The 27,222-nt window shown below is 35.1% G+C and overlaps 1 protein-coding gene across 6 annotated transcripts in view; it reads right to left on the reverse strand.

The window, feature by feature from the left end:
- TRPS1 (transcriptional repressor GATA binding 1) overlaps positions 1 to 27,222 on the reverse strand; it is a 261,133-nt gene that overhangs the window by 168,981 nt on the left and 64,930 nt on the right. For all 6 annotated transcript variants that reach the window (XM_030937667.1, XM_030937672.1, XM_030937669.1 and 3 more), the window contains 2 exons: positions 26,079 to 27,208; positions 8,667 to 9,270 (listed from right to left, as the gene is read on the reverse strand). In XM_030937667.1, coding sequence (XP_030793527.1) covers positions 8,667 to 9,270; positions 26,079 to 27,208 — 1,734 coding nt within the window. The remainder of the gene's footprint in view (positions 1 to 8,666; positions 9,271 to 26,078; positions 27,209 to 27,222) is intronic.

Below are 27,222 nucleotides of genomic sequence, written 5' to 3' on the forward strand. Positions count from 1 at the left end.
TTATAGCTTAAAAATTACCCCTTTAGATAACAGTGACTTGGACATTAAATACCTTTTGTTATAAATCATGTACTTTCTCATTTAAATAACTGGAAATATACTACACAAAATTATCCCAAAAAGAAGATAAAGCAACAGAAAAATATGTACAAGGAGGTCCTTCAAAATGTTCTTTATAATTAAAAATTGGAAGTAGCCTAAATATTCATTAATAGGGAATGTCTTAAACATACTAGGATGTCACTATTCCATGGTATAATGAAGCACAAAAATGAACCCTGTGGGATGTATTCGTTGATGAGAAAAGATGTCCCCGATACACTGAAAAATTAAAAAAGAAAATTATAAAACAGTGAGGTACATAATCCTATACTTGAATAAAATATATATTTAAATATACATATAGGATACATTAGATGTCAAAATATGAACACAAAAGTATTTATAGGTTGGGATTTATGAGTGGTTTTCATCTTCTTTACAGTGTATTGTATTATCCAACTCTTTTGCAATAGGCATGTATCACTTATATAATTTCAAAAAGCTATTTTTTTGTTTCCTACATACACACATAAAAATGTGTATGCTTAGATGAAACAAATTAATTCTGAAATTGTAGACAGTGACCCGAGTATTTATTAGCAAACCATATTGAGCAACGGTTATGAGCAGGGACTCTAGAATTGTCAGAGCTAGAATTTAATCTCTGCCATTATGAGCAGTGTGATCTAGGCAAAATACTTAATATCCAAGCCTCAGTTTACTCATTTAAATGATGAGGATAATAATAGTTTCAACCTCAAAGAGTTCTGGTGAAGATGAAAGGAATCCATCCACTAATAAATTAATGGAAAGGCAGTAAGCTTAATCCTAGAAACTGAATGCTAAATTACTTGACAACCAGTTATGAATATCCCTCTATTTTAACCAAATATTTTTTGTAATGCTTTCCTATACGATTATTTTAAAGTAGTTTCACCAGATTTTCTTTCTCATTAAGAATTCGAATTTGATAGCTACAAACAGGTATTCTTGTGTCACCCAATGTATATAGCTACAATCAGAAAGTTAATTCCCTGAAATGTGATGTGCTTTGTCTACCAAGACTTTTTTTTATGATTGAGCATCAGTCTTGTATAAAAATTTTAACTAAATGTAACACTACAGGCAAACGCAATTCAATAAATCATGTTGCCAGGGATCTTATCACTTCCTTCACACAAAGTATTGTTTTAACCAGAAATCTATTTTAAAAATTTTTTCCATTTTGTACCTAAATTCTCATAAAAGTTTGATTCATAATCACTACCTTTTTTAATGTTAGCAAAATTATAAAGTGTATTTTGCCTTTAAAAATAGATGTCTTTCCTGTATATACTTAGCATTTTCTTGTTATTCATGATGTTACACATATATACATTTCCATGGTAGAAAATGGTTTATCCTTTTCCTAATTAATATGTCCAAAGGAATTCTTCAAAATTAAGAAACTATATTTTTTAAAAGAAGAAAGTTAACATATAAAATCACAAGTGAGAGAGAGGCATTTAATAATTCTGAGATGAACAATGATGCCAAACGCTCAATTTATCACAAGTGTGCTGTTGTCAGAAAAACAAAACAAAACTAAGATTCCTTTGCTTCACTCCTAACCACTGATATAAAGTTGTGTTCCAGACTTCCTTGTATTTGTCAATTATAGTTCATAACAAAAATCTGTAAATAGTATTGCTTCTCCAAAAGGAAAAAGTGTCTTCAAATATCAGTGAAACAAAACAATTTGCCTTTCTTTAAACTAATAAATAACACAACTAGATACAGCAGCACTTAGCTTGCCAAGCTTCCTTGAGTTAACAGGCAGAGCATTCTACTAATCAATGCCTTTGCCTATAAACAAGGAAAGTTTTTGAACAGAATCTAAGGGAAGGGAGAATATATATATGAGACAATGGAGACAATATTTACCTTTTTGGTGAGAACAACAAAATCCACAAAAATCCAAAATATAACTTTGTTGTGGCATTTTAGGTATTAATGGACCTGTAAAACGGACCCATCAGACTGGGCTCTGCCAGAAAATTACCAGATTCACATCAACACTACATACCTCATTTTTGAATTATTCTGGCCCTGTGCTCCTGAAACTTGGGCCACCTTCTGTATACTCTTCACTTCCAACATCTAAGAATGCTCAACAATGGGTCCTTTTGGGGGCCCTGTTATCTCCTGACTCATGCAGTCCATGGAAAAGAGAAGCCAAGCGAAAGATAGTTATACAGGAAATAATGAACAGATACTGTGCTAAAGGATAACATTTCACAGTGGCTGCAAACCTACAGTCCAATTCACTAAGATACATCTGCTTCACCTGCTTTAGAAACCTGGGCCAGCAGAACTACGCCAGACCTCACAAACAGTCTAGGTTACAAAAACGTTGTTGTTGTTGTTTTTCAAGTGTTGTTAATGTGGGTGGGAGTGTAAACTAGGGCAGCCACTATGGAGAACAGTACGGAGGCTCCTCAAAAAACCGCAAACAGAACTACATACATGATCCAGCAATCCCTCTACTGAGTAGTTTTCCAAAGGAAAGGAAATTAGTATATCAAAGAGACACCTGTCCCCCATGTTCACTGCAGCACTATTCACAATAATTAAGATATGGAATCAGCCTCGGTGTCCAACGACAGATAAATGAATAAACAAAATGAGGTAAATACATACAATGGAATATATTCAGTCACAAAAAAGCATGAAATTCTGTCATTTGCAGCAATGTGAATAGAACAGGCGGACATTATTTTAAGTGAAATAAGCCTGGAATAGGAAGTTAAACACTGCATGTTCTCACTTACATGTGGAAGCTAAAAAAAAAAAAAAAGAGTTGATCTCGTAGAAACCAAAAACAGAACAAAGATAAGAGAATAGGAAGGGTAGGAGGAAAGGGAGAATAGGGAGAGATCTGTTGAAGGATATGAAGTTACAGCTAGACAGGAGGAGTAAGTTTGAGTGTTCTGTAGCACTGTAGGATGCCTGTAGTTGATAGTAATATGTAGTTTCAAATAGCTGGAATAGTGAATGTCCCTAATACAAAGAAATTACAAATGTTGAGGTGATGGATATGGAAATTACCCTAATCTTTCCACCATACATTATATGTATCACAACAGCACTATGTTCTCCATAATATGTACAATTATTGTGTGTGCATTAAAAAAAGAAAGTGCTTTAAAAAATGTGTGGGCTAATGAAGTAGACTTATAGAAAAGAAATTAGATTACTTGAAAACCTCATTAATCAAACTAATAAAACCAAACTTCTATACCTATGGAATTAGTTTTAGTTGTTTTCTACTATCAAAGATGGTATATAAATGTAAAAGATGAATAATCAATAAACAAGAAAAAGCTACTTAAATTTTACATGGTAAAACAGAATTGTCATGTTCGGTGTTACACATAATGAATTTGATACATGGATTGTATTTGTTAAATCTCAACTGAAACATATTTGAATTTAAATCATATATTTTTCAAATAGATGTCAACAGAAATACATCTATATAGCACAGAAGCACAGACATGTGCAAGGATTCCTCATCTCTGCATATAGTCAATAATTTTTAATTATTTATTTTACTCTCAGGCAAAGAGAATATCAACTGCTACCTAAAGAGAAACTACCAACAGTGCCTAAAGTCACGGCTTCATAACCAGTTTTTAGAGAGGTATATACTTCCCATTTTTCCTGATACAGTCTGATCTCTTTGGTACTTTATGCACAAGTAAAAAGTTCCAATCGGGTGAGAAAACAGTTACATACCTAAACATTATGTTAAGTCAGTGCTACCTCTATGAAAACTGGAATTTTGCTTTCATGTTAATTAAATATGAAGCAAAACAATTAATATCACTTTTCACTTCAGACCATCTTTAGTTAAAAAAAAGCTCCTGCAGTCTTCTGTCAGTGGTTGTAAAGGCATTCAACATTGTCACTTGTTTAAACGTCTGTTTGGCTGCCAACGGACTGTCCCCAAAAGAACATTTTTGCATCTCAATAGTCTGTCCGGTATCAACAATCTTTAAACTATAAATTTAACGCTGCTGAAGAAAAGGGGAAATAACATTCGCATTGTACTGTCCTGGTATCACACTTACAAAATGAACAAATAATCAGACTATTTCCACTTATCTAGCACTCTGCATCTGAGGATCTCAAATGGCCTGACAAATGTTAATTAACTAAGCTGCACAACACTCCTGTGAGGGTGGCAGGCAGTATGATCCTCTCCAAGCAACAAATGAACGGAGATCCCGGGAGGCCCTTCCTTTGAAAGTCAGTGGCTCAAGCTGGAACTCAACTTCCAGAATTTGGAACTCAACTCCCCAGGCCCGTGGTTGAGCATCTTTGCTGAAGCCAAGCAGCACAAAATGTAGATGTTACAACTGACAGACTTTCCTAAATAAATTTAAACTGGAAACCAAGATCAATCTCAAGGAGATTTATCTTTCCTCTAGGTACAAGGAAAAAGTGCTCTAATAATACAGCATTTGAACCTACGGAAGAATCTGAGCTATGAGTTATCTGGAACATTCTGTTTTGGCAAATAACATGGAGGAATTTACCTGAATGTTGATTTGCCATGAGCTCCCCCTAAAGATTAACCCAATAAGCTTAACTGTACTTCTGTATTTTATTAACAAATGAAAAACTATACGATGTTGGTTAATTTTTTTGTGAAATTTAATGATCAATTTTTGGATCCTTATTCATATAGTTATCAGATAAAAAGCCAAATTTTCTGCAATGGAATATCCAATCTAAAAATTCCATTACAAAAATAAAATCCAGAATTTCTTATTCAGGGAACAATAAGATTAATACAGTTGCATCTGCATAAGTTTATCTAAAAAGTAAAAACCTTTGTGTAGATGTGCATCATAAAAAAAAACTTGTCAGAAAAGTAGACAACTTTACATGAATGCTGACTATACTACACTACTTAGTTTAAAATGGTTAAGAAACATCTATTGGAATATATAAAATAATTTACTTATACTTTTAGCACAGGTAATTTTAAACATGCTAACCTCTTCACAGACCTAAACCGTAAATCTAAAAAACACTGAGTTTTCAAAATATTATTAGCAAATGTTGGTGACCACTTTCACGAGGTGATTCATGTTTTATAAGATCTATTCTAGAAATGTTAAGATAATAAATTAAAGTTGTCATATAAGCTGAGACTATTTGTAGCAAAGATTCTAAAGGCCCTAATACTTCTTCCTACTAATACAAGAAAAGACTCAAAAATTTTGTAGAAATATTGTGTGATTAATATGCAACATAAAGTCTAGTTTTACTAGAGTAATTTATAAGATCAAGTTTATGGCAATGTGCCTTCTGTCATACTCAAAGCACAGTAGTCAACAAAGAGGCACATGCAACTTAAAATTTTTATATCAAGATCAACTTCATACTAATAACAAGGGAAAAATATAAACATTCACTAAATAAAAATACACATAAATGATATCATATTGAACACAAAACTTAAGCCAAACACTGACCCTGCCTAGGCCAAAAAAAGGAGAAAACCAGTAATGTTAATGAAGAGAACATTTCGAAATTTTAGCTCTTCTTGTGATTCTTGTATTTCCTTCCTCACTTTGAGGAGTACAGCAAACTTTCATTGCTAAAACCAGTAAAAAAAAAAAAAAGTTATCAGAAAGACTAATATGCTGAAAGCAACATTTAATTATGTGCTTTGTAACACAATTCTAACTACATTCAGCCTTTTATTTTAAAATGTTAAATATTTACCAGCATAGTATTGAACTATATTAAATCAACATTTTCTGTTGTGCAAGTTTTCCATACTTAACTCGTGATATCACTCTGCATAGTATTTTTAAATGGTTAAGTTTTACTTTAGTATTAGAAACTGGATATATAAATGTATTAATACACTTGCTCTATCAATGCTATGTGGAATAAACTATTTAATTTAACAGGTACTTTTTAAATCTGATAGTTTACATCCCTTAAATTGCTTACAATTTCCAAATAATTGTAAAGTAGTTACTTTCGAGTTCTATTTTATTGTTTAAAATATATAAATATGCATTCTGTAGGCATATTTATATACTACTCTAATTTTTGTTCAAAACACGTAAATTATATTTGTCTATTTCTATGGTATATTTTAAATTATTACAGGACATCTTCAGTAATAACTATGTCTCTGCAACTACAAACTTCAAGTACTTTTTTTTTTTGCCTTTAGTAAACATGACCTCAGAATTCTGCTTTTTTTTTTTTCTACCACTGGCAGGGTAATGAATTAGAGGTATGTATTCGCTATGATAATTTGGGAATACCAATACCACCAAAGTAGAATTTGTGTCAAATTCATAACCAGAATGGGCTGTTTCTTAATTCTGTTAGGTGTCTTGAAAAGCACATCATCTAAGATATGTAAACACTGAAAATTTCATATACAGCTAATAACCTAAATGTTGCACTATAAATTAAATTGGCTACCCTTCCTATTCCAAATATCCAATAAAATTGGTGATTTCCAAAAGCACTATTCAAATATAAAATGTTAATCTTAAAAGATTTAAATTTTATTACAACCACAGAATGATTCGATGCTCTTCCTTTTATATATGCATATGCATGTATATGTATATATTAATGTAATTTTATCAGATCTCTGAAATTTAGTAGATTACAGCCTTTGAAGATAATAAATCATAGGGTTGGAATTTGGCTATTATTGTAGAACATAGCTAAGGAGTCTCTTGCTGAAGGTTTCCTACTTCAGCAGCTAATGTGGAGGAACTGAAAAGGCGGTTAAAATGATGCAATAGAACTTGAAATCAGGGATTTAAGGAAGTGGAGGAATTGAGAAAAACAATTTTTTATAAAAGTATTATCATCTCCATCTTGCTGAAAAAATGCAAGCACTACACTCAGGTTTCTTAAACCATTGCTTAATAAATTGTCATTTCAAAGTCTTAGACTATATAAACAATGGCAGAAAAGGTAATATTCCAGAAACAGTCAAACAATATGGCGTCAAATGAAGATGTCATGGATGAAAACAACTTTAAGTGGAAAAAGGAAGGAAAGGGGTTCTAGTGATATAGATATAAGGCCCCCAAATATACCATACTCTGAAAATGCAGTATGAATGTAATGAAACATAGGACATTTCATTCCTGCCTTATAACCAGAGGCCGTAAGTCACTTGAGGCCAGAGGAGTAATGACATGCTGAGAAAACAACAAATATTGACAATTATAAAAATGCAGCTCCATGTATATTCACTGGAAGGGAGTTCCCTAAATTGAACCCCCTCTTGAAGGGCACAGAAACTGTTTCTCTTTTTTCCGAAGTTACTCATAATAAACTTGCTTCTTCCCTCCAGGAAGGATTCTTTGTTTCTCTCTGTACAGGGGGCATCTCCTCTTCTGTATTCAAGCCCTTCTCTTAGCTCCAGGGCATGACTACAGATGGGAAAGGTAACAGCTTTTATAATTAACTGTGCACCTCTAAGGGGCGTTTTTCAACTCCGCTGGAGAATACTGAGAAGCACAGATAGGCTTCAGAGAATCTGCAGGAAATGAGAGCAGAGCAGCCAAGCAGACATTGGGAAGAGCAATTTTTCTTCCCAGTATACATCCAGAGAGAACTGACTGGTCTATGACCCGCAGGTCAAAGCACGGGGCTAATGGAATTCTATTTCCTAACTGGATCTTTTGTAAAGGTTAGCTAGTTTCTGATCCTACCTTCTATGCACAAACAAAGCTTCAAAATCATCCAGAAAAGCTCAAAACTTTCAGAGTTAAGGTAAAATGTCCAAGAGGTGGTGTGTCAGGCATTGAGCAACTACTACTTATTGGGAGCTCATGAATTTTCAAAATCTAAATTTTTTTTTTAACAACGCTGAGTCTACAGAGTATGAAGAGAGCAATCGAGGATCTTACCTTACTCAGAGGTTTTGTTTTCTTTATCCACATGGAACTAGGTCTTTCCCCCTAAAAGATCCTGTTCATATCAAATGCATGGCACTCTTCTTTGGCCGCTTTGCACACTATTCACATTTAGGCTTTTCTCATTCTTCCCCCTCTTGTTGGCAACTCGACAACAGCGAGCATTGTCATTTGTACATAATTATATCATGGGTTTTAAAAAACTGTATTTTTGTATCAACATCTCATCAAGGACATTACATTCTTAGTGATTTAAATCGCTTCTGACTTCCTTATTAACCATATACTGTCATAGCAGCTTAAAATTTAAAAGTCATTTAGTTATTTCAATGTAACAGATGTACATCCTTCTGGGATTCTAAACCTCCCTTCTCCAAATATGGCCTTGTTGTTTTGCATAGTCACCAGGAATGATTAACCAACATTCAATCTGAGCTAAGAGCAAAGACAAACAAGTGACTGCCTAACACTGTATCAAGTAAGTGCACAGCACACACAAACACACATGAGCTACTTGCTGCCACTTTGGCCTTAGGAGTCTAAATCCCCAGATTGAGACAGATCATTAAGTTTCACTTCACACACAACACAATCCCATATAGAAAGAATGTGTGTTCCTCCTTTTGCCCTTCAAAACAAATGAATTATTTAAAAATGAAACCTTCCTACCCGTAACAGGGACTGGGATTCATCCTTGGGCTTGTTTTCTCCCGATGCAGGATACTGCTGGGGGAGGGCCCCAGACTTCTCTCCGCCAGCTGGCACCCCCTGCAGGAATCCCTTGGTTTCCACAGCCAAGCCATAAATAGGTCGCGCCAGATGGGCAGCTTCCACATTGGGGCTATCCCTTAGAGTCTTTGTCTGCTCTTGGGTGCCGGACACAGGCGTCAGCAGCCCCAGGCTTGCTTGGGTGTATGACGGACTGCCCCGCAGGATGTCTGCCCCTCTCCAAGTCACGCTGCGAAGGTCATCACTGGAACTCTCGGTCCAAACTTTCTCTTTGAGCCCGTCCTTCTCCTCCAGCTTCTCTCTCTTCACCACACTCTCAGAAACTGGCTCTCCCATTTTAGAGTCTGGAGTGAGCAGATTGTAGACCTTGAAGTCAATTTTGGGCTCCTCCTTGATGGTGGATATGGCATGACCGTCCTCTTCGCCGTTGGCTGTAGTGATGTCCTGTTCCTGGCAGTGAACAGTGTTGAAGTGCTCCAGTAGTGACTGAGTATCAGCAGCTGTAAAACTGCACTGACGGCATTTGTAGCAGCTGTGTGCTCTCCTGGAGAAGAAGAAAACAGTTATTGCAAAGACAGCGTTCTGGAGGGTTGTTTTATTTTTAATAGCCTTTAAGCACCTGAATTTTCTACCTACTCATGCAATGTAGTAGGTAGAAAGAACTACAATATTCTTAACACCCAAAAACTGGAATGTAATTAACTGGCATTTTCAGTTCTATATAAAGTTCCCTTGTTATATTAGCAGTAATAGCTATAACACAGACACACAGACACACACACACCATGCACACACGCACGCACGCTGCTTGTGCTTGGGCGCATACATTCCAGGTGATTAGCATTAAAACAGGTTAGTTTGCATTATTATTAAATGCCCCACTCTGTTCATTTTACCTTGATAGATGCATTTTACCCTGATGGATAATCATTAATTATATTATTTAACTCACTATTCTTATGTTTTCACACCTGATTTCAAATGCCCTTTTCACTTTCTGTTATTTAAACTAAATTGAGGATTTCCCCCCTGTAGATACACTTCAATTTCTAATGCTGAAGTGCTTTGTATAGCTTTTCAATATATTAAAAGGAACTAAATTTAAATATAAAATAATAAATCATTATCAAATTATGAAATGATTTGAAAAAAGAAATATAGTGTTATTTTCAGTCATCAAATTTAAATCCATTTAGTGAATAAAATATTGCTGACTGATCTAAACTCTAGAAAATAAGATGTACATATAACGCATGATTTTTCTTGAAACAAAATCTATCCATCTATGAGAACATATACACATTCAAGAAATTGAGTGTCTGTTGAGTGTCAAACATCTTAACAGAGACTTTACAAATATATTCATTAAAAGGGGGTGTGTGTGTGTTTTCTTTTTAAATGGCATAAAACAAGACGATTTTATTATCAAATCCCCTACCATCTTCTGCTGTTAAAAAGAGAACAGTAACTGCTATATTAGGACAAATATTTGATTAACACAGAAGAACAGAAGTATTGCACTGTAAAAAACATACCCAAAAGATACACAAGTGATGTGGAATAAGGTATATTTTGTTTAACTATAAAAGCTATGTATGGCTTTCTAAATAAATACCGGGGAAACACTTTCTACTTCCCTGATATATCTTGCTATGAATTACCAACTTAAAGTAACAAAATAAATTTTGCGAGATATTACTTTAAGCTGTAAGATACAAGTTATGTACTCATATATGTAATTTTTGATAATCATCAAAATATTTCTTTGCCAGGCACTGGGTACACATTGGTGAATAAAAGATAGAAAGCCTTTGCCCACTTGGTGCTTAGAGTCTAGTCAGGAGAGACTAGACAGGAAGTTTCACATGACTATAAGTCTGTAAGGACAAAGTGTGACAGGTACTAAGAATGAAATGGATGGTAATTGGTGTCAAGGGCTGCGCAGGTAATTAGGAAGGACTTTCTGAGGGAGATATATGAAATCAAAGGGTGAAAAGAAGCTATCCGTGGAGGATGAGGAAGGGGAAAGGAAGCCACATTCTAGCAAGTCTGAGACACTGAAAAGAGGACATTGTGGTTTTAGAGGAATAAACGATAGGAAGAATGTCAATTGACAAGCTTGAAGGGTTATCTAGAGCTCTGTAGGTCATGGTAGGGATAGGAGATCTCTTCAAAGGTAAAGGAAGGCAATCAGCTGGGGAGTAGGTGCTCAGCTGCATGTTTTAATTACTTGGGGGCTGTAATGTTTATCAATAACTTCATTTCTTTATAAGACATGTCAGATGGCTGAAATTCCAAAAGAATGTTCCTATTTTATGGAAGCAAAATTCAAAGGTATAAAACATGTAACAAAATCTCAGGTGTTTGTTGAGAGTGCTTAATGTAGCACACAAAAGCTTACATTTTGTCGAGTAAATATGGATATTTACTTTTTACAGAAAATTGTTTCCAATCTTTTCTCCTATTTTTTTCATTAAGTAGTAAAGATAAATACAACAAATGACAAACAGTGGGAGGATGAATTGACCATAAAAGCACAATAGTAAAATTAATTTCCTCAAGTGAAAATAGCCTAACCTTTAATGTGAAGATGGTTATGACCAAGAGAAACAATCTTGCCACCAATGTCAAGGCCAGAAAATTCAAAAACAGGACTAAGAATACAAAAGACAATAGACAATACCTAAAATCTAGGACCTAGAACCTCTGTGGATCTCATCTACAAAAGCTTCTTATCAAAACCACATTCTAGCCAGGGACCGGTGGCTCACGCCTGTAATCCCAGCACTTGGGAGGCAGAGGCGGGCAGATCACCTGAGGTCAGAAGTTCGAGACCAGCCTGACCAACACTGTGAAATCCCATCTCTAATAAAAACACAAAAACTAGCTGGGTGTGGTGAAAGGAGCCTGTAATCCCAGCTACTTGGGAGGCTGAGGGAGAAGAATTACTTGAACCTGGGAGGCGGAGGTTGCAGTGAGCCGAGATCGTGACACTGCGCTTCAACCTGGGCGACAGAGCGAGACTCCACCTCAAACAAAACAGAAACAACAAAAAAACCACACACATTCTAGTTTAACCTAATGGGAGATAAACACATAAATCCAAAATTACCCTACTGAATATATTCTACACAGTATATTGAGTCATGGAAATTAACAACAACAACAACAACAAAAACTTTTGAAAGCACTTAGCAAACCATGATTAATTTTCACCCCAAGATGGTTAGAATGGACTCACTGTCTACTTTAGCATATTTGTGGTTCCTTGACACGGTGAGATCTCTGCTTGAAATCTCTAAAGAGATCCATGCCTATAAACTAAGACTATAAATTACCACTGACACTTCTACCAAAACTGGTAAATCCAGTGACAAAGTGCCAAAGGATTATAGTGATTCTGTTTCAAGATATTAAGACTGTAAATACCAGGATGACAAGAAGGAGAAATGATCAACATATATGAAAAGAAATACAAAATTCTTGTGGACCACACAGCAAAATTATTTTCAAACAGTAGTCTCTTAGTTCTTACTGGTGAAACAACCAACCACATGTAAGAGTGTAGACTCTTAAGGAGAACGCTTAAGCTTCAAACTTTGACTCTGTATTTTACAATGTAAGTCACTTTGAATAATTTACTGAACCTCTCTCAGTTTCCTCATCTGCAAAATGAAAATAAAGTTGTCTCTTGATAGGGTTCTTGTGTATATTAAGGAAGTAAATGAGAGTTAATCAGTATAAATCCTAAAATTAAATAGAGCCCCTCTGTTCCCTGTGAATCCACATTCTGTACTGTTTCTGCAAGAGTTTAAACTTACAAACTGATGATTTGGTATCATTCTTTGCCATTCCCCCATGTACCTCAACCACTACAAAAATATATATGTATTTTTAAAACCAAGTGTATGTCCTAGAAGATCCTTTGCTTTAGGACATGGCCCCGTAGAATATAGTCTATGCTTTTCTGCTTCATCTGACAGCATTCAATGACATGGAAGAATGAGCAGTTTAGCCTTTCACTAGCTTTACTCTGTTTTCATTAATAGCAGTCAGAGCCAGTATCTTCAAATTCTAAATAACAAAGACAGTAAGGGCATTACCTGTGTTTTATTAAAACCTTGGGAAGTAAGGATGTTTTATGAATGTATTCATTAAAAGTTGTTTAGAACATGGCATATCTAGGAATATACCTAAGTAATTAAGATTATGTTGCTTCAGCATCTACTAATTCTGAATAAAGATGAAGGGATAGGGGTCGATTAAAACTATTTCTAGATTGCAGAATCAGATATTGAAGTTACATCATCTTCATCTATTATTTAACTAGTACTTCCTCCCAAATATACAAGGTCCTAGGTCCCTGCCCAAAACATGAGTTCATTACAGGGTATCACACCCTGAGACAAGGTGTCTGAGTCTTCTAGGTTTTCTAGTTTGAAGTTCCTGTCCCAAAGGAAAACTCCCTGACTCCTGGCATGTCTCAGCAGGAGCTGCTCTGATCTGCCCAGAGAGGACCTCGTGAACCAACCGACCTAGGCAAAACCGCCCATGGTACAGGTGCTGGAGAGCTGTAGGAACACAGAGAATAGTGGGGATAGGTATAGAGTACAAAGGAAACAGAAAGTGCAGGGGTAAGTTTTCCGTGAGAACCAGGTTTTATGTAGAAAAGGAAAACACATTTTAACAGGAAGGATATTACAACGTTGTAAAAACAAGCTCAATTCACACTTCTTTTGAAAGTTCAAAGCACTCATGTCTACAGGCTCTCACGTTCCACTGAAGTATATGGCCCATTTCACAGATAGTAAAATGGAGAAAGAGTGCCTTGCCCATTTCGTCTATATCAAGCCAAGAACACAGGGCTTCAAATTCCCAGAACAACGTTTATTTTTCTATTTTCCACTGCCTACCTTTCTAATTGTATATAAATGTAAACTACTGATGATATGCCAAATGAAAACACAAGGGATGGAAAAGGTCTTCTAAGAGAGAAAAAAGAAACTGACTACAGCAATGGTTTGCAAAACAGGCTGGGCAGCATTGCAACCCGAAGAGTTTCTTTCTCAGCAATAGAGATTCCAAGTCTTCCTTGTCCCACTGAACCAGAATATCCTGGGCATAATCTGAGAATCTAAATGTTAAACTTCAGCAAAGTCCTCAAATGACACCAATGCAGGGACCAGTACCCATAAACTGTATTACTAGCTACATCATGGCTCTAAGCAACTTAATGAATAAACGCACAAGACATCTCCTAACTCCCAAGGCTTTAATAAAATACAGGCAATGACCTTGCAATGACCTTACAATTATTGTTATTCAGAATCTTAAGATTCTGGGTCTTACTACTATTAATGAAAAAAGAGTAAAACTTGACATTTAAGCAGTAAACTGCTAAACTGCTCAATCTTTCAGGCTATTGAACACCACTAGGTGAAGCAGAAAAGGCAATCTGCTACAAAGTGCTCTTGAGACTTGAACAACTCCTTTCTCCTTATATTCTCAGACCTAAATGAATGACAAAAAATATATTAAAAAGACAACATTACTGTCAAAAGCCTGGAGCAATATAAACTTTTCAATAACCTATGCTAAAATCTAGACCAATGCTTCTCAAACTAATGTGTAAAAATCACCTGGGGATTTCATTCAAATTCATATTCTGATACTGGAAGACTAGGGCAGGATCTAATATTCCGTATTTCTTCATTTATTTCAAATTTTCCCAGACCCTGATACTATTCTGTATTTCTTACAAACTCCTAGATGATGCCAATGCTGTTGGTCCCCAGATCACATCTTGAGTAGCAAGAATCACGCAACTATGGTCATAAATAACTCATGAGAAGTGTGTTGGCTTGGAGTGTACTTTTAATATACCTGTTTATACTCGGCACTTTCAGAACATTCCCAAATGATTTTTTTTAAGAGACGAGGTCTCACTATGTTGCCCAGGCTGGCCTTGAACTCCTGAGCTCAAGGGATCCTCCCACCTCAGCCTCCTGAGTAGCTGGGATGCAAGGCATGCACCACCATACTGAGGTCCAAGAAGAATATTTTTATGAATGGCAACATTGTTATCATTCTTAAGTCACATACACCTACTGAGTCAACACTCACAGCTGTATAAAATAAACTACAAGCACAAAATTGTCAGGAATAATCCCAATTCATTTTTTCTTTATCACTGTTTGGAGATTGTCTTTAAATATTCTTTAGTGCTAGGCCATTTACATATATTGCCCGCAGCAATAACACGAAGTATATATTTCCACCCCACTTTGCAGATAAAGAAGCGGAAACACAGATGAGTTAATTAACATAAAAATATTGAAGGCAAAATAGAATACTTTTGCTCTTGTCTATAGTTACTGTTTCATGTACGTTATTTGATAGTTAAAGCAATGGTTGTTCAGGAATCAGTACCTAAAAGATTTAAGCATATTCTCTGACATGTATTATTCTCTCAATAATAACTGACAAGATCTTCAATATAATGTCACACTTCCAAATCATAAGACTAGATTATAATAAACCCCAGTAAAAGGAAACTTTTCTCAAGAATAAAAGTTTAGTCATTGTGAAAGTACATTAATGTGGATCCTCCTCCAACCTACTAAACGCATTTTCTTTTCATCAGCATTAACATGAAAACTTCAAAGACATTCAGGAAATTTTTCCTCTATTTCTCAAGACCCAACTTAACCACCCCCTCATCCATAAAGACTTCCCAAATGATTCGATCCAAGAAGAAATTTAGTGTCTTCCTCATTACTCTAAATCCTTGTATTCCTCTTCAGTTTTTTTAATCACAGATGGTATTTGATTAAAATCATGTATACCTCACTTTACAGTTATATGTAATTACCCTAAGGTTGAAACCAAAGCTCACACATCTATTGATTCCCCTCATCACAAAACATCCAAATAGACAGTAAGTATCTGCTTAATAACAAAGAAATGGACAATCACAGCTCTGGACGTTCAGGATGCTGGATTTAATATGTAGGGTCACAAAGCAGTGGAGAAATATTAAGATGTACAGTGATATTTTACAGATGGCATATTTTGAGTGATCCTATGAATAAACTCCTCATTAGCTAAAAACTTCTGGCCGGGCGCGGTGGCTCAAGCCTGTAATCCCAGCACTTTGGGAGGCCGAGACGGGCGGATCACGAGGTCAGGAGATCGAGACCATCCTGGCTAATACGGTGAAACCCCGTCTCTACTAAAAAAATACAAAAAACTAGCCGCGCGCGGTGGCGGGCGCCTATAGTCCCAGCTACTCGGGAGGCTGAGGCAGGAGAATGGCGGGAACCCGGGAGGCGGAGCTTGCAGTGAGCTGAGATTCGGCCACTGCACTCCAGACTCCAGCCTGGGCGACAGAGCGAGACTCCGTCTCAAAAAAAAAAAAAAAAAAAAAAAAAAAAAAAAAAAAAAAAAAAAACTTCTAAAACTTCTGGGTACATTAAGCCAAACTAATTTCAAATTTTTACAAATATATGCTTTGCATTAATTTAAATGCTATATCCTCCTGCCACACTGATAGCAAACACTTTCTTCATATCATCTGAGGAAAAAGATGTCGTTTTACAGATCTCCTTAGCATAAGCATAAGGTCATCACATAAAACACAGAATGCTCAGTTCAATTTAAATTTCAGATAATAAATGAATGTTTTAGTGTATGCTGCATAAAATATTTGGGACATGCTTTTATAAAATGTCACTGTGTCCCATACAATATTCGACAATGTGGAGACAAGTCAAAGAAATTTTGATTAAAGAACTAAATCATGCTTTCTCTCTAGGCAAACGACATCAAGTTGCCTAAAAATATCAAATTTGTATTTAACTCAAGTGACTTAGAACCTCTGTGAAAAAATAAGTGCTATTCCTTATTCTACTTTATAGAATTTTCATGTGCCATAAAAAAGCATTTTTATCCTTCCATGTTTCAATGCACAGTAGCCTTTATTCACAATAGTAGTATTTCATTCATTAGTAGAGAATATTATGAATTATTTTCATAATTCATAAAGCATTGAGGAATGCTTCTAGAAAGAAATCAGCTAAAAGATGCTACTCCTTTACTACACTCTGATAATATTTTTATTTTTATAATAAACCAACCCACAGTGTATGTGAAGTACAGCTCTGAGGGATGCCTTGTTTTTTTCTTTTAAATTTTAACTTGAGATTTATGTCATCATTTGAAGAGCTCTTTTTACTAAATAACAGTATATTACTTTCAATATTTTTTTAAATCTTAAAGACAATCAATGAATAATTTAAACCACAGTTTTTATTCTTCAATGACTAAATGAGGCATCCAAGTAAATGAATAAATCATAAATACTAATTGATCAGACTTTTAGAGGTATTTTTTGGTTATTACAGAATCAAACAACTACAGATAAATTATCACAGAAGTGGGGAAAAGGAAGGTGATTCAAATACTTAAGTTTAAATGTAGTTCAAGTAAGTCTGAAATCTAACAAAGTCATTTTTGTAATATATGCATTGTTGGTATAAATGTCAACAGCAAGTGGCATGTGGCATTACTGACACTGTAAAATGAAAAATGAGAAAACAGTGGCAGGAACAAAGACAAAAACAGAATTACAGATGGATTATTAGGTCAATCCTTGAGAACTATAAAATAGTTAAAAGAGGAGAAACAGTCTACAGAAGATAATCCAAGATAAATTGAAATTCTGGATGAAAATAATTATGCTGTTTACTCATCCTGCATTTTTAAGTTGAAATAATCTGATTAGGATTTGCTCAGTAATAGTAACTGGCTTTTGGGGAGATGGAATGAAGTGCTTATATCTTCAAGTAGTAGAAAAAATACTAGTAACACCATACCTTAAAAATCAAACTTAGGATCCCCTTTAAAAGGCAAATGTTCCCTATAAAATGTTCACATAGAAAGACAAGTCTTTCTACAAAATAGAAAGTAAATAAGGAATAGGAAATTATTTATACAAATGAAAATGGAATTGAAACTGTGGCTAAAATGTATTTTATTCCAAGACTTGGTAACTATTCTTGCATAGTATTCAGAAGCATTAGTTCTGAAATTCCTAATAAATAATGTATACAAATAAAGGTAATGTCTTTGTGAGGTTTTGTTTGCTTGTTTGTTTTTTGGTGAACTGTAATATCTTGGGTAACTTTTTGTCTCACAATAGGTATTTTCTAATTGAACTATCATGCCTATTTCAAGGTATTACAAACAACTGATTTATTAGGTTTTTTTTTTTTAAATATGACACATAACATATACAAATTTAAATGTAACCATGAAGACCCTCAGCCTTTTAGAAATTCTGTATTAACTCACTGTATACTTGGAATTTTTAGATACGTTGATAATTAAATGATTATCATAAAAATCCCTTCTTCAGAATCAGCAAAGTACGCAGTCCATATTCTTTCACGGAGTTTTTGTGAGATAGAGACTGAGCAGGACCTAAATTAATTTGACCACCTACTGCAACGAATGTCAGCGCTTTCAGACTGAGTTTACCTATTTGATGTCTGAAAGTTGAAGCACTGTTTAAAAATTTTTAAATGCATTCGTAAATCTCTTAACACACAGAGTCTTGTCATTGCATACACTACCAAAATATGTGTGCGGTTTTCCGCATTTCAGCCAACAATGAACATTTTAATATTTGTACTAGACAATAATTATATTACTGAGTCTGTGGCAGTTCTTTAATAGTAAGTTCTTTAACAGCGAGATTGATCATTAATTCATATATTTAATCTACATGAGCAGTGATGAGAATTGATGCCTCATTTTTTTATTTTAAAGTTGTACAATGTATGTTAGTGACATACAAATAAATACACACACACATATTCATTGACATCTAAGTTTGCAAACAAATTAAAAACTGAACTCATTACAGAATCATAGAATGTGATTTTACATAAATTGAGATCTATCTGTGTGGAAAGAGGAAGAGATTCAAATGCATATAGATATGATTACATATGATAAAGAAAGTACTATTTATGGTACAGTGGAATATATGTATATGATATACATGAGTATCTCACATATACATATATGTATGCATACATACATATATACATGTGTGTATATATCATATGTATTTATACATATATACATGTATGTGTATATATATTTATACATACATATATACGTGTGCATGTCATATGTATTTATACATACATATATAGGTATGTGTATACATCAGATGTATGTATGTGTATATATCAGATGTATTTATACATGCATATACATATATGTATATGTATACATGCATATGATATTCATATGTATATCATATACATATAACATGAATATTTGTATGTGGTTTTATTTTGTTATCTTTTGAATTTATATAAAAAACTATCCCAATGTGACTTGTCTTTATCATCTGTTTTTATTCAGTCAAAATTAAGATTCATTTATGTTGTAGTCACTTGTCATTTACTAAATTCACTACTGTAAAACATTCCACTGCTTGAAAATTCTACAAATAAATTAATCTTTTTTGGAAAGACAATCAGAGTTTTCTCCTGTTTTTATTTTGGACTGACTTTGTTTTGGTTGTTCTTTCTAAGAAATGCAATTATGAACATTTTTGCACATGTTTCCTAGCAAACCCATGCAAAAGGTTTTCTTCTGAAAAGTAAAATTATGTAGTCACTGGGAATATGAACATCTGATATTGCCAAATTTTGCCAAATTTGCCTTCCAAAGTAGTATGTTCCAACCACTTCTATCCCTTATAAGGTGTTTTATTTTAAAATCTATGTTTTCTGAGATTAATAATCTCTCTTTTTTTATTTGGTTAGAATTGGCCCTGTATAACTTTATCAATCCTTAGCTTTTTGTTACTGAGGTCTAATTTCATTGCACTGAGTCAAAGGATATATGCTATGAGATACTGCTTTTTGAAATGTAATTTCTTTTTGACTTAATATATTGTCTCAGTTTTTATAACTGCTCTATATGTGCTTTAAAAGCACGTACATTCTCTAATTGTTTGGTACAGAATTTGTATATTTTTATTAAATCAGGTTTGATAATTTGTTGTTCAAATATTTTCCATTTTGAAAAATGTTTTGTGCTTAACTTTTAACAAGGAGTTCTCTTAAAACTTTATCATTGTGATTGTGGTGTGTCATGTGTTCCCTGTAGTTCCTCGATCACTTTTTGCTTTACTTATTTGTATTTACATGTTATGTATTTAGAACCAGTGTATCTTCTGAAGAAGTCAAACCTCTTATTATGCAGTGATCCCTTCTTTCCTCCATATGCTGTTTGTAATAAAATCTTAAAATTGTATGAGATTAATAAAGATACCTCAATTTTCCTTTAGTTTATATTTGCTGGTATAACTAAGTCTATTCTCTTCCTTTGAACATCCAGAGACTTATGTTTCAGATGTATATCCAGTATGCAGGATATAGTTACAATTTTTTAAATATCATCTGATATCTTTTCAGCGGAAATGTTTAACACACACACGTTAAGACTTTTGATATCAGCAATTTTTGTAGATTTTACTTTAAAATGTCTATATGTCTAACTTTTCCCACATATTTTCTCACCTTTTCTTAAAAAGTTAATTGAATTTTATGGGTGTTCTTTATTTCATTATTCCATTTTTTTTCTCCTCTGTAGTTTTGGAAGTTATGCATTTATTTCCTATTCTTTCATTAGTTATCCTTAAATTTTTCCAAGTATATATAACAAAGTCCTAGCTCACTAACTCACCTTAGTCTTTGTCGCCCAGGTCAGTGGCATGATCATGGCTCACTGGGCCTCGACCTCCTGGGCTTAAGTGATCCCTCCATGTCAGTGCCTGAGTAGCTGGGACCACAGGTAATCACCACTATACTCAGATTTTTTTTTTTAGATAGATAGATAGATAGATAGATAGATAGATAGATAGATAGATAGATGAGATCTTGGTATGCTGCCCAGGCTGATCTCAAACTCCTGGGTTCAAGCCTTGGCTTCCCACATACTGGGATTACAGGTGTGAGCCACTGTGCCCCACCTAGTCTGTTCCTTTTTTAACTACATAAATGAGACAGGCAATGTTTGTTTAGATTTGCTCAGATGTTTCCCTGGTCTTCACTTATCAGAAAATGTCTCTGGTTTGCTCTTATTCTTGGGAGATAGTTTTGATGGTCACATAATACAAGGTTGACTATTTGATGTTTTTTCAAAACTCTGAAAAATATTCCTCTTTCCTCCAGTTTCCATTGTTGCTAATAAAAAGTCTGTCAACCTAAATGTCTTTTCTGAGTAGTTTGTTTCTTGTTAGTCTACAGCTGCTCTCAAGGATGTCTCTGCCTTGGCATTCTCACTTTTGTTTCATGTGTGTGTAACTGAATTTATTTGTATACATCATCCTGTTTAGTGTATGCTACGCTTCTTTGTATCTGAGTATTTATGTCTTTCATTAGTTCTAGAAAATCGTTTTCCATTTTCTCCTCAAATACTGATTACCTACTCTCTATTCGCTATATTTTCTTTCTTCTGGGACACTCATTAGATGCATGTTAGAAGAGCTCATTATATTCCACATCTTGCTATATGTCATTGATATTTTGCATCTCTTTTCTCTCTCTTATTCTGTCTAATGCCTCATTCTGATTAATTCATTTGCTCTCTTTAATTGTCTAATATGTAGTTTAATCAATCCATATGTTTTAAGTTTGAAGAGTTAATATTTCTCAATTAAAACAATGTTATTTGTTAATTTTTTGGTGATCTTGGTTTTTTTTTTTTTAATTTTACTTTAAGTTCTGGAGTACATGTGCAGAACATGCAGGTTTGTTACATAGGTATACACGTGCCATGGTGGTTTGCTGCACCTATTACCCATTATCTAGGTTTTAAGCCCCATGCATTAGGTATTTGTCCTAATGCTCTCCCTCCCCTTGCCCCCGACTCCCCAACAAGCCCCAGTGTGTGATGTTCCCCTCCCTGTGTCCATGTGTTCTCACTGTTCAACTCCCACTTATAGGTGAGAACATGCGGTGTTTGGTTTTCTGTTCCTGTGTTAGTTTGCTGAGAATGATGGTTTCCAGCTCCATCCATGTCCCTGCAAAGGACATGAACTCATTCTTTTTTATGGCTGCATAGTATTCCATGGTGTATATGTGCCACATTTTCTTTATCTAATCTATCATTGGTGGGTATTTGAGTTGGTTCCAAGCCTTTGCTATTGTGAACAGTGGTGCAATAAACATACATGTGCAAGTGTCTTTATAGCAGAATGATTTATAATCCTTTGGGTATATAATCAGTAATGGGATTGCTGGGTCAATTGGTATTTCTGGTTCTAGATCCTTGAGGAATCGTCACACAGTCTTTCACAATGGTTGAACTAATTTTCACTCCCACCAAGAGTGTAAAAGTGTTCCTGTTTCTCCACATCCTCACCAGCATCTGTTTGCTGACTTTTTAATGATCGCCATTCTAACTGGCGTGAGATGGTATCTCATTGTGTTTTTGATTTGCATTTCTCTAATGAACAGTAATGATGAGCAGTTTTTCATGGTTGTTGGCCGCATAAATATCTTCTTTTGAGAAGTGCCTGTTCATCTAGTCTCATGTTGCTTGATCATTTTTAATTGTAACTTTCACATCTTTGAATGCTTATTCGTATTTTATAACTGAAAAGTCCTGTATCTAAAGTGACTGGGTATCTAGCTACATCTATTATTTGTGTTCTCTACTGATTTCACATATGGTGGCTTATTTTCCTGTCCATATGGTGAATTTTCATAATAGTGAGCTCATATAAGATTTATCTGCATCCATCAATATCTGGGAGGTAAAAATTGGAGGACTTTTCTATAGACAAATTTGTGTTTAATTATGACAGAAGTCAGAGGGAGGACTAATGTAAAAATCCTAGCCACCTTCAAGATCTAAGCTTAAAGCAAAACTCAGATTCAACTCCTTCTCTCTATGAGTAACTCCAGGCTTAGTCCTCTGATCAAATGCAACATCGACATTGGCATTTGCCCTCAGTGTAACCTCACATTCCAAGCTCACCCTTCACTTCTCCCTACTCTGTGTTTACTGCACTCTTCATGAAAGGTAGAACAAAGGCTCCAAAAATTTTTCTTACTTTGTAGAAGTCTGGCAATGCATTACAAAATACGTTTTATCTAGTATAGTTGTTTTGTAGGGAAGTAATCCTCCTACTTATGCCAAATACCTAAGTTATAACACTGAAAATTTTGATAAGAAAAGTAGCAGTCAATAGAGAGCAGGTACAAAGTTGAATTAAATGATAAATAATAATAGAAATGCAGTGAGAAAACCATTTATAAGTGGAATATAATAACCCAGTTATGATCTGAGTTAGGGGTATCATAGGTAAATGCTAAACATTAAGAGAATGGACCAAATCCCTGTTGCTGACATGATCTAGTGATCATGGTTACAGTTCCACCAAGTTTAACTTCGTTCTTAGAGAAAACACCCATGCCATGGACTCGACACCGAGGTCTTTCAATCAGAGCTCTAGATCAACCCTTCTGCTTCTCAGCTATAATCATTTTATAGCTAAATGATTTCACATGTTGTACAGTTCATGGCTTATGCTAATTTTTACTACACCGTTAAGTCTTCTATATAAAGCACTCAACAGCCTAGAATATTTCACAGAAATAACATAGAATTATGGCAGAAGTTTCCCAAAATGAATAATCTGAGTAAACAAATTTAATTATACAGATACTATGTGATAAAGTAAACTTGTCCTCTTATTCTATCTTAAAAATGGGGCATTTTTGGAAAATGCTTTGATAGCAGATCAAGTTCTGAACATCCACGTGACTATGTCCTTTCACATCTCTGGGGCTGCTATTACTGTTCAGCTTTCAGTAGAGTTTCTTCATCTTTCCTACTAAGCTGTGACTTCTGAAATCGGAAGTCTCCAAATTTCAAATATCTCTATAAGAACACAGAAACAGATGAGCAATAAACTACTCAGCACCTTAAAGGATCTGTGGTCAGCCAAACTATATCAGGATTTAAACGTAAGTGCAAGAATATTTTAATGCCCTATGGACAAATGCTATTTAAATTTTTAGCTAATAAAATGCTGAGAAGTTGACTTAATTTCAAAATGAACAGACAACTCCCATTTGGTATAGAAGCCTAGGTCCTCAGAAGGGTTCCAAGACCATATAATAGTGAAAGATTAAAATGTAACTCACCTTGGAAATCTCAGCTTATTCAAAACTACTGTGAAGTCAAAAACTCACAGGGATCTCATTTACATAAAGATACTCACTGAACTCCCATTAGGCATCCTGCCACTGTGTTAAATCGTGCAGAATCAGTGGTGAACAAGAAAAGAATAGTTCTCTTTTCTCTAGAGCTTACTTTCATCACTGAATATTAACTAAATTCTGACAGTATTCAGTAATAGTTTTATTCATATTTTATTTCTTGGGGGATTATTTTGTTTACCTAAAGCATGTGAAAACCCTGTTTTTCCAGACAGATTCTCAAGCAATGCCTCAGCTGCATCAATAGAAAAACCACTTGTCCAACTGTACTGGTAGCTAGATGTATCAGAATGAGTGTGTGTGCATGTGTGCGTGTGTGTGTGTGCACATATGTGGGTATGCAGGTCCAAGATGTGTGTGTGTTCTGGCTGGTTCCCTCACGATTAAAGAAAATCATGACGATTTCTCAAAATCGTCCTTGTCCTTTTCAAAAAAAGAATGGACTATCTGATTTTTACATCACTCAACAAATGTACATGAACAATATGCACATACGCATATATCCACACTGGTAGAGCTCGGAAAGCAGCTGATGTCTGTGAGCCTCAGAAATAAATTAACATGCAGCTAACATCAGAGGAGCCAGAAACACTCATTGCAAGTGTGAACACATATTTGATTGCAGGACTGTGTCTTTCCCAGGGCTGACCTTATAAATTAAACAGTGTAAATCTCAAGTAAGTGTTTTCTGAACATTTTGATTCACTGTGAGCACTGGGATGTCCTTCAAATTAACATCTAACATTATTAGCCTATTGTTGGATATGAACTGCTTCATTACTGGTGACTGAAAAAACATACACACACTCACACTAACACACAACTTTTAAAAGGAGTGGAAGAAACTGTTTATCGTCTTGGGGTGTAGAAATTGAAAAGAGTAGATTTTTAGACTAGAATATTGATATAGTAAGCAAAACTTTCTACTTTGATGTCGAAAGGCATAATAATGAGAAAGTACCCAATGAGCACTAAATAATACCTAAATGCAGGGTACCACCAACGCTTTGCTGAACTAATTCCTATTTATAACCAAGTCTCAGTTTAAATGCTCCTTCCCCAGGAAGGCATTTTCTAATCTACCATATTAGGTTATGTTATCATTATATTCAAACACACTGCCTTGTACTTCATCTTTTATGACAATTATTACTCTTGTAATCATCTAAGTGTCTCATCTTTCCTACTAAACTGTAAGTTCCATGAGGGCACTGACTATGTCTTCTCTTCTATATTCATTCAATGCCTGGTACAATAGGATTTTTGACATTAATTAATTAAAGAATGAATGCATAAATGAAATAAAGATACATATCCTATACTTATCTCTAGATATTATAAAAGATTAACAGGGAAAGTTAATGTTTATAAAGAGAACAGAGTGAAAGCAGAAGGAAAACACAAACATCCCACATCCATTTAAGAATCTGGAATAACTCAAGCAGTTTTACCTACTTGGAGAAGTAAGTCTATATCCAAAATCACACATATTACAAAAATTCTCACCTTTAGATTACTGTTTATATGCCAAACAAGGATGTTGAAGAATTGTTCAAAGCTAGAAGAATATATAATCTCATTTTAAAATAAAAATGAGCAACAGGTTCTCAAAATTTTTTCTCAGAATAGCGAATACGATATATTTACAATAGCAACTTTCATTTGGGAACTGCCCTGTCAAAAAAATACAGGATGTGGAGTCATATTTAGTAAGGACAAATAAATGGACTATGATAAATTAGTAAACTCATCAGCATTATTAGAATCACTGTGAATTTAAAAAGACAATCAGTAAATGGTATAAAACAAGTATCAAACATAAGCATACAGTCAAAAGAAGGAACCAAATTAAAGTCCACAGTGATCACAGCTATAACTATATCACCTGCAAATCTGTGATGATCTTTTATGTGGTCTTCTCCTATAACTTCCCCAAGTCATCGGAATCAGTCCCAATACTTCCTGGTTCAGCCTTCTTTCTGTGGATTTTTTCTATTATTTTATTTGTATATTCCTCCTGACCTACCCCCCTTTGACTCACCTGTAGTGTCGGGAAATCTCTTCTTCCACCTGGGTAATAAAATCACATTTGGTACATGAGTGTTCTTTGCTTTCCTTGACAGCCTGCTGCCCATCCAATCCTTGCAGGTGATTCGCTTCTTGTTTGACATCTGATGCTTGGGACTCATGCACACCCTCATAGTGAAAGAGGAGTACATCTACGTCAGGGGTGGTGAATGAACACTGATGGCACTGATGCTTGACTCGTGAGCTTCCGGCTGCCCCAGGAGACAAGTGCAGAAGCAAGAGTGCACAGTGGGAACAATTACTTTTTCTACAAGCAAACGGATAAGTAATTTCTCCAAGGTGCTTTTCTGGGCTGCAAAGTCCTCTGGGACAGAATGGACAGTGTTTAATGGTACACTTGTGAATGTTATGGAGCTGTTGATAATGACGGAGAAGAGGCCCCACTACAATTACATCAGGGCCATGGCTTTTGGAATATCGGAAGTCACAGAACTGACAATTATAGCTCGTTACCATATTATCCTCGGCTCCCTTGCTGGAGAAGTCCTTCTTTTTAGCCCCACTCGAGCTCTTGTCTGCCTTGCTCATTGTCTCTCCTTCTGAACTTTTGGCTAGATCATTCTGATTAATGACAGAGCCCCTGGAAAGCTTATCATTCAACTCTGGATTAAGGCCGCCTGACTGCACTGCTCCGTGCTGCTTGCCATAATGTTCTAGCAGTTTAAGTGAGCTAGATGACTCACAGCTGAAACTACAAAATTTACACCAGTAATAACTGGTGGCGTCTGTACCATTTTGTCTCGAGGAATCGAGGGGCTTGATGGGCACTGAGTACCCAACAGGAGTGTCATCTCCTGCTTTGACTGTTATTTTGTCCTGCCATTTTCCCAAGTCTCCAGAATCACTGGATCGAAGTGCCGGGATGGACTTGTTAGAGTTTTTCTCTGAAGGTTTTGCAACCTCAGAGGAGGGGAGAGAAGCTTTTATTTTGTTTGGGTGAGTCTGAAGAAAATGTTGTTCTAATTCGGTGGACGAGTTGCCCATATAAGTGAAATTGCAGAATTTACAGCGGAAATACTTGGTGTTTCCTTGGCAATCTGGTGTTTTCCGTCCAATGCCAATGAATGTTCCACCTGAAGTCACCTGGAGAAAAGAAG

This window comes from Rhinopithecus roxellana, chromosome 9 (assembly GCF_007565055.1).
Source record: "Rhinopithecus roxellana isolate Shanxi Qingling chromosome 9, ASM756505v1, whole genome shotgun sequence".
Lineage (NCBI taxonomy): Eukaryota > Metazoa > Chordata > Mammalia > Primates > Cercopithecidae > Rhinopithecus > Rhinopithecus roxellana.